At 36.8% G+C, this 14442-nt stretch overlaps 1 protein-coding gene across 4 annotated transcripts in view; it reads right to left on the bottom strand.

The window, feature by feature from the left end:
- The window catches only part of COBL (cordon-bleu WH2 repeat protein), a 146783-nt gene that overhangs the window by 82690 nt on the left and 49651 nt on the right, over positions 1-14442 (bottom strand). For 2 of the 4 annotated variants that reach the window (XM_065751713.1, XM_065751714.1), the window contains exon 5: positions 12018-12112. In XM_065751713.1, the coding sequence (XP_065607785.1) occupies positions 12018-12112 (95 nt within the window). Of the gene's footprint in view, positions 1-8703; positions 8788-12017; positions 12113-14025; positions 14071-14442 lie in introns of all 4 variants that reach the window. The other 2 variants (XM_065751711.1, XM_065751712.1) reach the window with 2 other exon arrangements.

The following is a 14442-nucleotide window of genomic DNA, read 5'->3' as shown; positions in this document are numbered from 1 at the left end:
TTGCCAAACATTGTTTCCACCTGGCTCTCACCAGCTCACAGAGGAAGCGAAGAAGCAAAAACTCCAAGAGGTGTTCAGTATTACACTAAAACTGTGAGTGGGTCCACCTCCTATTCCTACAGCCTATCATCTCTTTAAAACTTTCCAATCCTGTTTTTCGCTATCTGCATAGTCTTCTTCTGGCCTTCCTTCTTGTCTAAATGACAACAACAAGAACAAACGAAGAAAACATAACTATAAGAAAGAGTATCTACCTGAAGGTTTTACTGCTTCACGTTACATAAGTCTTTAGAAAGACTGGCCACTATTTGACACTCTCCCTTTCCCACCTGCCTCCCAAAATGCTGCCAAGAACTGAAAAGAAATGCTAAACACAGGAAGATAAGGGAAAAAGCAATGCCTAAAATACTTGTTATCATTTTTGTTAAGCTCATAGGAGAATATTAGTATTGGAGCTGCAAGTAAAAGACCAATGAAACCTAATTTAGCAACTGCTCACTAAAAAGGAAGAATGTGAAACAGCTCCATCGATCACAGGCATTACATCTATCCTAAGAGCTAGCAGCTGAGTAGCACACACAGAAAAGAGTGTTACACAGCCCTTGCTTCACATATACTACTCCTATTGAAGTTTAAGGATAACCTGTAAGGGCTGCTAAAACTTATGCAAATTTGACTTTGCATGATAGAACTAAGCCACAGAGTTCACTATGGAAAACTCCCCCATCAAAGTGAAATCTTCTGCGTCCTGTCAGCAAATGTTGTTTTGCAAATCCTCCCTCATCCGTCATAAGATGTTACTGAGACATATGGTTTCACACACCACCAAGCAGCTCAGTTTGGCCAATGAACAATAATGCACAGAACAAATATGTGTGGAAATCATTAGATCATCTAATTAAAAGAAATGTTATTATTTGCTACTACTTTTAATGAAATCAAGCCTTAGCTGTCCACAGAAGAGGCTTGGAAAAGAACCAAATCCTATTAGCACTCATGCTTCAAAAATTCTTTGCAAGTGAAAAGACGTTATACCTAAACCGACATTGAAAAATCTCTACTGTACCTAAAATTTCTACATGCTAATAGGATATTTTAGACTAGTATAATGAATCTATGGTTACATGGGATTTAGATTATGCCATTCCAAAAAACAGGTGTCACTGTCTAAAAAGAAAATTTCCATTGTGTATTTGCAATATGGAATCCATGACATGCAATTAGCCATTTCTGATTTCATCTAGTAAAGGGCATTGGCATAAATACACCCTAATCCTTTCATTACAGTAGTTACATTTGGAAAGCTTTAGAAGAAATATTTTGGATATTCATCATTAAATCAAACAGAAATGTACTTTGTAATGGAATTAACAATTCCCTGTCTCATTCCAAGATCATCCCAAAATTAAACAGAAAAAGCATTTTATGTACACAGAAATATGTGAAATCCCTTTTTAGGTAACAGCATCTCTGCTTATCCAATATTCTTTAAAGGTGGTACTTTCAACACCACTGTATACTTGCCAGTTACACTAAGAACAATATGCTGAATAAATTATGACCAAATAGGAATTACAAGGCTATTATACACTATTAAGGGGCTCTAGCAATATTAAATGCCAAGAAAGCAAAGCCTGAGTGGTTGAGATGTCACTAGAAAAATCTCAAATGGAATTTAAGTTTGGCTGCTTGGTTTTTTTTATGTCCTTTTATTAATGCAAATTAAAAACCATTGGCCTTATTAGTTGCTGCTTTATTCTATTTTTTTTTCCAGTGAGTTAGCTTCAAAACTTTTCAGTGAAATCAGTAACAAAAGATGAATCAGACATAAAAGGATTTTAGGTGGTTAAGGGTGTGTCACAAGGTCTTAATTAAACATCCAAGGGAGATATCTGAGCCAACTTATGCCAGCCCAACTAGGTACAGGCACAGAACGTAGAAGGAAGCCATGCAGCCCAGGTTTGGAAGCTTAATAGCCTCATATACCTGGCTAGCCTAACTCACTGCATTCTCGTTAGCTAGGGCCTCTCCAAGTCACACCTATCTTTGCTTTCCCTTCAATAAGCCCGACACACATTCTTATGATGTATGTGCTTACTCTTGTTTTGGGTCCTGAATTCTGCTTCTGGGCACACTGAGCATGAACTGCTGAGAACTCATGCTCCTAACCTCTTGCCTAAACTCCTAACCTCCATCAGGATCCAAGAAGTTGGCAAAACTGTACCCATCAGAGAGGGCTTTATCCAATTAGGTCTGGCTCCACACAAAACCTAACTGCTGGAAGAGGCAGCTGTTATATTTCTCTCCTGTCTCATCCTCCGCACCCATCTACAAGTTCAGCAGTTCTCTAAGAATATGGGAAATTCAGGTTCAAAACTTTATTCCAGTTGAGAATTAAACTTCCATCCCTCCAGAGCAGACTGAGATTATCATCTGCTCAAACCCATGAATGTGATTAGGCAGATGGAGACTGAGACAAGATCACTCATCTAAGCAGGAAGGAATCAGCCATTTGGCTTCTCCAGTTCTAGCTTCAGTGTTTTATTTGTTGGAAATAACATCTGCTTAACACAAGACATACAAAAACATCTCTGGTGCAGGCACTGGAACGCAAAGCTGCCACCACACTTTAGTTAATTCCTTGTTGGTCTGAACAGTTAAGCTTGCTCTTGGTCTCTCCTTCTGAGTCACTGAATATTTGGGTATCTTTACGAAAGGATGCTTCCCACATCAAGAATACCTCACAGCTTTGTTCCAGTCATCTCTAGCCCAGGCAGTATTTTGGTTTACATTACAAAAGAAGAAATAGTTCCCTCAATAATGGCCCTGAGAGAGATAGATTGGCTGCTGTCTCCAAATGCACAGAAGGGATCCAAACTTTGTTCTTTCATGTTTTGGCTGCTGACAATGGTAGGTAGCAGTTTTATAAAGTAAAATCCCTAAACTCAAGATTTCATTCTGAGTAAGGGCAGGTAGCAGATGCACAGGCTGGTCAAAGTTTAATGCAAAAAACTTGTGTACTGATTTCAGTGGCTTGTAAACTCAGTAAATTTGACTCTGATGCTTAGATTTAGCATCCAACATAACTAAAATTAATTCCTTCAAAATACCCTGCAAAAGCCACTGGAGGAACAGAACTTTCTGAGATGCCCTTTCAAAAGCAGAACTGCAGGGGAAGAATGACACAACTCTGGATTTTTGTTTTGTTTCTTATTGTTTCAGGACAAGCAGGTGAACCGTAGTGAGTACATCACAATGCACTGTGGTGATTTTACTCTCAATCATATCATTTTATGTAAAGACAACTTCTGGTGACCACTAACTATATGACAGACCTTCTTTTAATAAATTTTAATAAAGTCTTTCGCTGCAAAAAAGTAATTAGCTATGTGACTTGTACAAAACCAATTCTCAGCAGAGGAATGGAGGGAAAAAAGTCCAGCCTAAAATATTTTTTTAACCAGATGATCTTAAGTCACTATAGCGTGATGAGGGACAGAGCTAACATGAAACTCCTGAATGCAATAAGTTAGCAGTCCAGTGGCTGTACAACCTAAGAAGCACAGCCAGAAGATGGGTCAGCCAACACCTCTCTTCACAAGAGTCTGTTTTCAAGAGCCTGAAACACTATGATGTTTTAACCATAGCTGCCGAGACTTTCCATTACAGCTGTCTGCCTCTGGCTATTTTTTTTTATTATTATTTTTGAGCTGAAGTAGTTCAGCTGGTTCTGAGAACCAGAATTTTCTTTTACACTTCACATTAACTCGAAGGGCCTTTTATTTGAAGAGGTCTAGTAACTCCAAGCTTTGGAACAAGAACTTGAAGACTGGTGTCAAGCAGCCACTGTTCTGAATTCTGTAAGGAAAAATATGAAGGTATTACATCAAATATATGAATGTATCCACAACTTATGTAACTGAAGACAGTGAATCCTCTAAATGCATACCACAAAGGGAGCTGGGAAAAGCTGCATCTTTTCAGCAGACATAATTCTTGCTGAGAAGCACCTACACAGTCCACCTAACCCATCCTTCTGCTCAAAGTCAGAATCAAATGTGCGTCACTCCTTAAGATATCTCTAGAGGTTTTGCAGTATAGATTAGGTGATAAATACGTCACAGTCTCTTTATAAACCTACTCTGATTTGAAATCTTCATGCAGTCAGCTTTTTCTCCAAGTTAAATTTTCACTGTGATAAATAAAGAAAATTATTTCTCCTGCCCTCAGTGGAAAAGGAGAAAGCAAAGTGATCACTATACCTAAGTTGAATGTCAGTTACAAGCAAGCTAAATCTAGCAAAGCTCACCTCCTCAGAAAGAATTTTTTTTTCTGAATATCAAAGGATGTAAAAAAGACCCTAACTAAAGTTACTGCTGTCATCGTGACCCTTACCCTAAGATATTTGATATTTATTAAATTATTTTTCTTTTAACCATATTAACAGTTGCAGATAGAAAATCATTTTTAATTCTTCTATATCTTCCTGAGTGTCATGCTTCAGCATCTAACTCCACCAGCTTATAGACATGTTTAAAAAAAGAACTGTGAGGACAGACCAGTCTGCTGTAATACTTAAGATGAACCTCCATACTAATGTTGGGTTTTATGTTTTACAAACAAAACCATACAAAGCTATGTTTCAAGTGTTTCAAAGCCAGATCACAAAGTTATGTCTTTTATGTCTTGACAGTGTGCTCTAACATCTGTTCAAGAAGCGTTTAGATGAGGTGCTAAAGGATTTGATTTAGTAGTTGGGTAGGGATAGTGATAGGAGGATGGTTGGACTAGATGATCTTGTAGGTCCTTTCCAACCTTATGAACCTCTGAACCTATGAACATTGTTAAATGCTATAGAACTGTCCCAGGATTTGACCCCACAAATATGAATAAAACACCCAGGAGACCAAGGAACAAGCAAAGGAAAACAAGAATATAAGATGCAACTATCAGAAATGAAGTATTAAGAAAAGTTGATAGCTATTCACTTCCATATAGATACACAGACAATATTATCATTGCTGCAGCTCTGTTACTGCCCTAAACAGTATCTGGCTACCTGAGTTGAAATCCTGAACAGCGGACAATGTATTCAGTTACTGCTTGTCACTTAACATGGTTGAGGGGTAATCAAATTTTCAATTATGTTTGTGTAACTGTTCTTGATCCCTCTCCAACTACTTCTGAATTGGGGAAGTGTATCATGAATGCTCCAACTCCTGCCAGCTCTGAGGCATAAAAGTTACAGTACGTGAAGAGCAAATAAGGCCCTGAAAAGGTGAATAATGTGTATATATATAAATGCTTCATAAGGAAAATAGTTGTTCCTATCATTTACTAAGTGACTACCACAGTTATGAATGTACTAAAAGTCTTGATTATTTTTTCCCAAACTTTAGAGCACTATCTTTCTTCTGAAAGATAACTTTGCTTCCTGTATGGAGACTAGAACATAAACCAAAAACCAAACAAAAGCAGCTCTCCCATACTCCATCCCAAAAACAACCCCTCCCCAACTACCCCTAAAAACAAAACAGAAACAACAAAACTTCTGTGTACATCCAAAATTTCTCTGCTACCTACTTGAAATCTAAAATTACCTTTTTTTTTATTCCTGGATATTTTTGATCTTGAATATACATATAATGATGGCCATGACAGATCCACTAAGCAGAAAATTTCCAGATTATCTGCTTCACTGAGGTTCACTGATTCTGTTATGAGTAAGACATTCAAATACATACACAAGACTAGACTTTTTAAAAGTTCTTCCCTAAGTACTGACAAAAATATTCTAACACTGGTCTGCTGAAACCCTGTTTGAACTAGAGAAACCTTGTGTGATAAGACTTTTTGCTGAAATTTCAAATCCTCTGATAAATGTCCCTGGCTGTACTTTTAAATATTTTTTCCCAAGCCGATTTATTACATAAACAAATTCCACATCAGAGATACACATCGTTCACCACTTGGGATGTGTTTTTTCACTCTTGATTTATGAAAACACAAAGGCCACTAAAATAAAAACAGCTAATTTTAGTACTGTGTTCTGAGCATCAAGTTTCATCTTCATCAACTGTTTACTTGACGACAGTGACACCAAGTGGCAGAGATTACTCACAGTCCCTCTTTCCTTAGCTGTTCTAAAATTCCAGCTACAAGAACATATTTGGCATCTTCCAACTGCTTTATTTGTATGTTGTATTTATATGCAACTGTGTTTCAAGTGCGTTTGATTTGTGAAAAGGTACTCTGGTTTCTCTACTTAGAACAAAACAGTACAGATTAAAGGAAAAGATTTTTGATTTGTGATATAATCTGTTTGCAATAGATTTCAGATCCATTAAGTTGTTCATTGATGTATGTTATTAATGAATTGCTGCTTTTTGTGCACTGTCACGGACAATTATTCCATATTTACAGTCTCCATGGTGTTAAATTCCTCTGTTTTTGTTCACACAGTAAGTGCACTTTTCATTCAGTATAGCTGTTGACTTGCACATCAAGACTTAGAAAATCTGCTAACTAATCTACTAACAACAATTACAAAAATATGGAAGTGATGATAGTTTGGTTTATAAAAAGAGAGTATAACTTGTGGTTAAATAAATATCAAAGATCTCTTACAGCTTTATTCCTCTCCTGCATAATGCCCACTTTCCAAACAAAGAAGAAAAATATGGACCAAAATCATTACTTTTTCCACGATTCAGTGCACACTACCACCATATGAAGTGGTAAAAGGATTTAAACTAATAATACCAACAAACTTCATCCTGCCCTTAGTTGAGCTGTACTTCCACAGTTGCCTATTTCCACACAGGCAAGATTTTCCTGATCCTTTCACTATGCCAAACGTAATCTTAGAAAGCCAGTACCGAACTATTTTCAAAAACTATTCTGAAACTTGAGTTCTGATTCCTACACTACAATGAAAAATACTTCCAAGATGACCCAAAACAATAAAGGAAAGCAGAACTGAAGAAAGCCCAGGAAAGAAACCTTCCACTGGATGTCGTGTAGGTCTTCTGTACCAATCTTCAGAGAATTTTCTTCTGTATAATGAGATCTAAACGCATATTTGACATAAACATGGCCAAGCAAGACAGCACATAGCCTGAGCAAGGATATTCAGTTCCACCAAAGTATATAAGTGATATCTTTTGAGCAATGAATAAATAATTATAATGATTGAGGGGGCTCAAAGCCAAGCCTAAAAGCAATCGCTAAAACAAACTGTTAAAGTTCTGGATATAGCCTCATTAGAATTTTCATTTGAATTCTTAAAATAATACCTGTGACCTATGTCAAGTTTATAGTATTTTATACTTCGTTTCCATTTAAGATGTCACAGTTAATATTTTTATCTCAAAGCCCATCTAGCCTGTTTGAAAGACGGGCATTCTATGCTGCCAAGAGGATCAATTAGACTAGTTTAATACATTTTTCAACAAATCTAAAAGAAAAGCATCAATTTAAATGAATATACTGAAATAGTTCAGTTTAAGTATGTTCTTATTTCTTGTAGGATCAGCACTTATACAAACAGAAGTGTCAAGTCAGAAGAGAAAGATGTATACACTGAGCAATATCTATGTTGTTCTTGAAGATTAATGCCTCTTAAAAGGGAAAAAAAAACTGAATTTGTCTAACTGAATACAAAGAACAGCTTTTCTATCTTTTACTCCAAGATACCTTTGCTCTCTAAGCTATATTGCTTATGCTTTTAAAAAGCAGAGTTATCCTGTTTTGACAAGACAGGTTGGTTTTTTTGTGTTTTTTTTTCCCCTTCTGATTTCTTTCACACAATCCTTTTATTTTGGGTTCTGTTCTTTCACTCCTGCTCCATTTTTCCACAGTGTTCTGTAACTCTTCTCCTTTGTGTATTTTGTGGAACAGCTATTCACTTTCCAAAAATTTGTTTGTGAAATGGGGATTCAGAGCTGAGCCACACATTTAGGTTTCTATTATGTCATCAACATGGTCTTCTCCAGGAGCAAGCCATTAAAAAAGCAACAAAATTACATCCAATTCATTATGATTGCAAATCCATCAAGAACAGCTTTACAAAAATATTTAAGATTCACACTTCCTAACTAGAAACCTAAATCCTGGTTATTTAATAGTCTGTAAGGAACTTAAAAACCTTTCTAAATGTGGTTCATAGGATTTTAGTACCTCAAACGCTACTTGTAAATAACAAAAAACCTTCTGTTATTAGCAGAGTTTTAAAGCAGAAGTAGTCTACATCCCAAAGTTATTTTAAAAACAACTGGAATACTGCCATGCAGAAAGTAGACACAGAGAGATTAAAAAAAAAATAAAGGTATGATTTTGTACAAAGAAAAAGCCATACAAAACAACAATGAAAGCCAACCCTAAAAGTCACTGACAAGGGTTACATCAGGCAGCTTGAAGGCACAACAGGTGCATCCTCGGTTAAACCACTTTTTGCTCACAACTGCTTAGAATGTAACTTTGAAAGAAACTTGTTTTATGGTTAAGCTACCTTAACTATGGAGTTCATTTTAAGAAAGTACACTGCATTTCAAGATATCAACTGTGGACTGAGAGAACTAAGGTAGGAGGAAGTAGGTTGTGACTACTTCTACTTGGCTAAGCATAGGGAACAGCAGCGGGTTCTGGTTATTCAAATTGCTGGATCTAACAGCAGTAGCATCTACAAGCCACATTAGTACTTACATCCAAGCTTCCTTCACTTGTAGATGTAGAACTAAAAACATCCTCCTCACCATAATCTCTGTTCATCCTCAAGTGTTCTTCTGTCTGTAATACAAACAAGTATCCTACAGAGCAGTAGCAAAGGAAAGAAAAGAGCAAAAACATGCCAGAGCAAAGCACCAAACCTGATCACAGAATGAGAACAAATTGCCTTCGTAGTGCTAGACTGACTGGTGATAAAACGCTGAAGGAGTCTGCAGTATTTCTCTAGGGTAGGCAAGCCCTTAAGAAATTCATTAGCAGAAATATAAAGAATTATGGTTTTAAGATTATAAAAACAGAACAATGCTAAGGCAAAGAAAAGGAAAACAGGTAGCAAGCAGGTCCTGCAGTAACAGTGGCCAGGCTTCACTATACCCACACAGACAGAGGAATAAGCAGAGAGCTTCCTTCTCCATGCATGTCAAAGACAAGATTATGTCTTTGTCCTATTAGATACCCTCTACATATCCCATAATCATCTGCATAGAACCTCTGGACTACTGGATTGCTTAGCAGTGTCAATTATACGTGGATGTAGCCTCAGGCACATGATTACATTTCATATCAAAAACCATGGGATTCTGCTGCCTTTGTGTCAGCTGCAGGAGAACAGAGAGTAACTGATCCAGAATAAAATTAGAATGGACTGAAGAAGGTGATACCTGATCTGGCACTAAGCCTGTAAGCACAAAGTTAACCTAAAAGATATTTTCAACCAAGAGAAAAGATCTCTGCTTTTATTCTGTCATGGTGTTTTACATATAGTTGAAAAAAAAAAAACAAAATCAAACAAACAAAAAAAAAAACCCAGAAGAGTTCAAAAAGCTGTATCTACTATATTCTCATCCCATGATTACTGTCTTCAGCGACCTAACTGAGAAAGTAAGAGTGTGTGGGCACGGAAATCTGAGCGTGGGCCTGTAGAGTGGAGTGACACCTGATCCAGGACATTTTGCAAGACAGGCTAATACTCTCTTCTTCCCTAGCAAACAAAGTCATCTTACCCGTAAGAGCCTGAAACCCTCAGCATGTCTTCTGTTCAAGACTTCAGGCAATTCTTGCTATCAGCTAGTTCTAAAATAGAGACTACACATGACCAAAGGCAGTGCTCCTATATTTCTGTGTGCATGCAAATGACAATACAAACAAACAAAAAAATAAGCAGAACCAACCAAAGTCTTGCAGAGGAGTGGAATTTTAACTGAGAAACAGTACAAGCTAGTTTTGGAAAAGACATTCAGGGCCTTCGTGTGTCCTGAAACCACAGGACATCTCATTATACAATCCCTTCATAAACCTATTAATTCTTTCTTAAAATAAGTTAATGAATTTGCCCCCATTCCACTAAGTATCTTCCATATTTTGGCTGTAAATTGGCTGTAACACTGAGCCACATCTATCATGGTCACTTAACATCTGCTGCTTCTTTGTATGTTGTGCTATCGTTTCAGTTTTCAGTAGTTCTTCTGTCTGTTTGGGCACAAACTACTACAGAACATACTAAAAAGGCAACGATGACTCCCTTGCAGGTCCAAACAAAATGGCTGCTAAATCACTCTTCTACTCTTAATTTGAAAGTAAGAGTCCAGTAAATGAACCATTAGGAAAAATCAATTAACTTGTCAGAACTAGCAGCAAGACTTAAACCTTCACCTCAGATTTTGAAGCTGGTTCTTCATACTTGTTTGTACAGTTCCCACCCTCTCCAAGGACAACAATTCTTTACGGATTATTAATAGAATCTCAATACTTTTAACATCCATTAAAATGTATGTGTCAAAAAGCAACCTGAGGCAATGACCTCTTATTTTTTAACAGGTATAAAAAATAGAGGTGGAAAAGAGTGGGGTATAGAAGCATGATAAACTTGTAATCCTAGCTGTAAGAAACCCACTGCAGTAACCAGAGCACTGCCACGTTTCACAGCAATGTTGCAAGTGCAATTATTTTACAAGCTAAATCTGATCTGCTCCTGGAATTACAACTCCAATAGCACACACTTCATATTGAAGGTCAGTAACATGGAAACAGATGACCAACTATCATGCAGTAAACATGTTATGCTCAGTTCCTCCAAAGGAACTGCAGCACCGTAGTGCACCCTCAGAGTTCATGTTGATCTTGCTTGTGAACTGGATTCTTCCAGGTAGATGTAGCATTATTGCATCAGTTGTGCTTTTGTTCCCTACTAAATGGGAAATATGTTGCTTACATAGGATAAAGACTCCACAAAAAAAAAAGACTTATTTTCCCATAAAAGATACCTTTGCTGCATACTTCAAAAAACATTTAGAGTTAAGAATAGCTCAGGATCCACAACAGATCAGATATTTCAATATGGTAATTCCCAGTGTTGATATTGGAAGCCATTGCCTGGTAACATAACTCCAAATTTGAGTGTAATGAAAAATTGTGAGAACTGAATGATTCTGGAAAGCTTATACAGTTTTACAAACATGACTGGAACTGCATGCATAACGCCAGTCCATCAACATAGCACATGTTACTTAGTACCAGTTCATCCCATGAATGCAAAAGCCATGGAGGGCTTCTAAAATCAGACAAAAGAAAATATGCTCTTTGCTTATGTTCGAGCTAGACAATTTTCTATATTTAATTTCTTTAATGAGGGGTGCATATTTTTCATAAAGCATCTCAAATTCTGTATCTCTCAAATACATAGAATGCATGAATACCACTTTCCAGCTTTCCCCTTGCAAGAATGCTGTCATATCTTCATAACTATTTGAAGTTATTCAAATATAGCAAGTGTAACAGTATCTTGAGCTTAGCTGAAGAAAGTTTTTTGTACTACTTTTCCTTTCTGAAAGTTTAAAACTGCTTAACATCTATCGCAGCGATGATCCTTCACTGTATTATTCATTTTAGTACTGCAAGTTATTTCTGAGTCATCAGTTTTGCTGTTGTTATCATCTCCAAGATTGCACATATCTCACTGCAGATATGCATGCTTTAAAACAGAGTATCACACATGCACAGAAGAGTTAGACATATCTAATGTGTTCTATACTACATCACTTCCTTCATAAATGCTTTTTTTTCCCTTCAATCTATGCATTACTAAGTATATTAAAGTTAACAAGCCTGAATCTCCACCTGTGCTAATTAACCATAGTTAACACATCTGTTGACAGATGACACCTTGGAAAAAAAAACATTAATAAAAATCAATAACAAAACCAAACAAAACCCACTATTCACAGGAAAAATACATGTGTAAAAAGAAAAAAAAGGATTCTCTTTAGCAAAGTAATATCTTGATGAACACTTACCTTGCTGTTGCTTCTATTAGCTTTGAAAAATCCCAGAAATCCTTTCTTTTCTTTTTCTATTGCATCATTGCTTAGTGAAACACTTCGACTTGGTTCTGAAACAGTTATAATGGAATATTTTTACATTTTTGAAACAAAGATCGTTATTTAACACATCCCGGGTTAATGCTGTACTTTTACAAGCTATAGATTTTATGAACTGCATTATCTGAGTAAATGCCAGATTGTGCCCTTCCTTTTTCACCAGACTTATTTGTTCTGAGTTTGCTTCACAATCTAGAGTAAGGAAATGGAATAATGTCATAAATTTTGGTAAGTTTTCAATCACAATTTAGTATTTCTCAGAGCTCTGTGATCACTCTGTCTCCCTTCAACCTCACCAACACTAGCGGAGTTGGATGAGCAATGTGATAAGGTCATACATTACAGAGAACAACCATTAGTTTGACATTCAATATACAGACTGTAAAATTCTACTGTATTTTTAATGGGCACTGCCTAGTGCCAGAGATTTCTCTCTGCTTTCAAGAACATCAGAGTATCTCACTAGCACAAAGAATTGGACAAAAAAAAAATTCATTCTCTTGTAAATATTTATTTGCATAACACTGATTAATAAACATACAAAATGGCTTGTTTCTTGCCAGAAATTTAAGATCTACTTCAAAAGAAACCTTCACCACAGAATTCCCGACAACTGACTTGCATTTCACACATCGAACACAATTTTCATGAAGGATCACTTTGCACATCAGTAATGTCAACTGTTAGGAGGTGTTAATCACAAACAGTAGTTCAAAGCACAGTAGAAGAGTGGTGAGTCAATAAGGAGGTGGTGAACCACAAGGAAAACGGAGAAACTATTCTTAAGGTTGCAACTCTCCAGCAAAAAAAAAAAAGGCAGCAAAAAAAAGCAGTAATAAATGAATACCTTCCTCAAATAATGTCTAAGCTCATTCACCAGAATCACCTGTTTTTTGCTCAGGTCTGGGCTGTAGCTGGATGTGAAGATTACCTTGCTCATCTACTCAAAAACAAGCAGTAATGACTAAAGGGTAGCATGATTACATTAATAACTGCTGATCATTAATAATTTGATGGAAATCCAAACTGGGATTTTAAACACTGGGATTTTTATCACCTCAAAACAACAAGGAATCTGGATAATCTTAAACACATAGAGCAGCTGTGCACTCTACTGTGATGCTCTGTATAAAAAAAAGACACAGCACACACGACACAGGAGTTAGCAGGAAACTTACTGGCTTCAGAGAAGCCAGGAGCCAACAGGTCCCTAGACAGTGACATCCTCTCAATGGCTGTCACTGTCTGCTGGAGATGGATTTCAATCCTGAAAATTTATAGAAGTTATCCACTGCCTTATTTTCATTACATTGTGTTTACTGTTAACACAATGATGTAACAAATCAAGCACACCTTTCCAGAGGATAATTAACCTAATGTTATATAATAGACTCAGTAGAGGACGAGGATATACTAAACATACGTCTTTTCTGTTTAACAAGAAGCAGAAGCACAAATGTAATCCAATCAAATCCTATGTACTGTAGCAATTCAGAAGTCAGCATCTACCCAGCATTATGTGTGTATGCACACATTTCAGATTGACATTAAAATGCTTCATCACAAATAAACTCAATTTAGTGAAAGATCTCACAGAACTCAAAATATTCTGCCTCTGCTTCTGTAAGAAGTTTGAATCTAAACTACTGGAAGCATACTGTGTTATGCAGTAGATAATGGACAGGATTTGTTAATTGCTGGCATTTAGTGGCAATTACTGAAGAAGTAAGCACTCAAGTTTGTTTATTCTGACAAAATGCATGGCCCTGGAAACAACATGGTCCTAAGGACAACACACACAGAGACAACAGCTTGTTTGTCAACAGCATTTTACAGTACAATGTTAAAGATCCATCTCCCAGAACCACATTAAACAACAGAGCAAGGGAAAAGCTGATTTCCCCTCAGCAGCATTGTACAGTACCTCTGTAGTTCAGAGAAGGTTCAGACTGAGTTTTTGATGGAGGAACTGGAAAAGGCAGACAATGAAAGGACAAGAGAAGACATATTAAAGTTCTAATATTGCCCAGTAAGCCACAGTATTCATTCACTGCTCCTAGTACTTGTGTTCCTAGGACCGTAGAAACAAAACCTTACCTGATACCAGGCATACAGTTTGTACCAGAAGCTGTTTAACTATAAAAAGTTTGCTCCTCAATTCACTCATGAAAGAGCTTCAGCTGCTACGCCAAAGTATGTTAGCAGGTGGCAGCAGAGCTTGTCTTTTAAATATACTCTGCCTTTGGCATTTTTATTTCAGGGAAGAAGAGGAGGATGAGTTTTTTGTTTCTCTAGAACCTGCTCTTAGAAACACAGCTCGTGAGAATATACTTTAAAAATC

This window comes from Cyrtonyx montezumae, unplaced genomic scaffold, assembly GCF_038088225.1.
Source record: "Cyrtonyx montezumae isolate F1298 unplaced genomic scaffold, pur_monq_1.0 scaffold_8, whole genome shotgun sequence".
Lineage (NCBI taxonomy): Eukaryota > Metazoa > Chordata > Aves > Galliformes > Odontophoridae > Cyrtonyx > Cyrtonyx montezumae.
The sequence above is the reverse complement of the archived record's forward strand: the minus strand, read 5'-3'. Positions and strand labels throughout refer to the sequence as shown.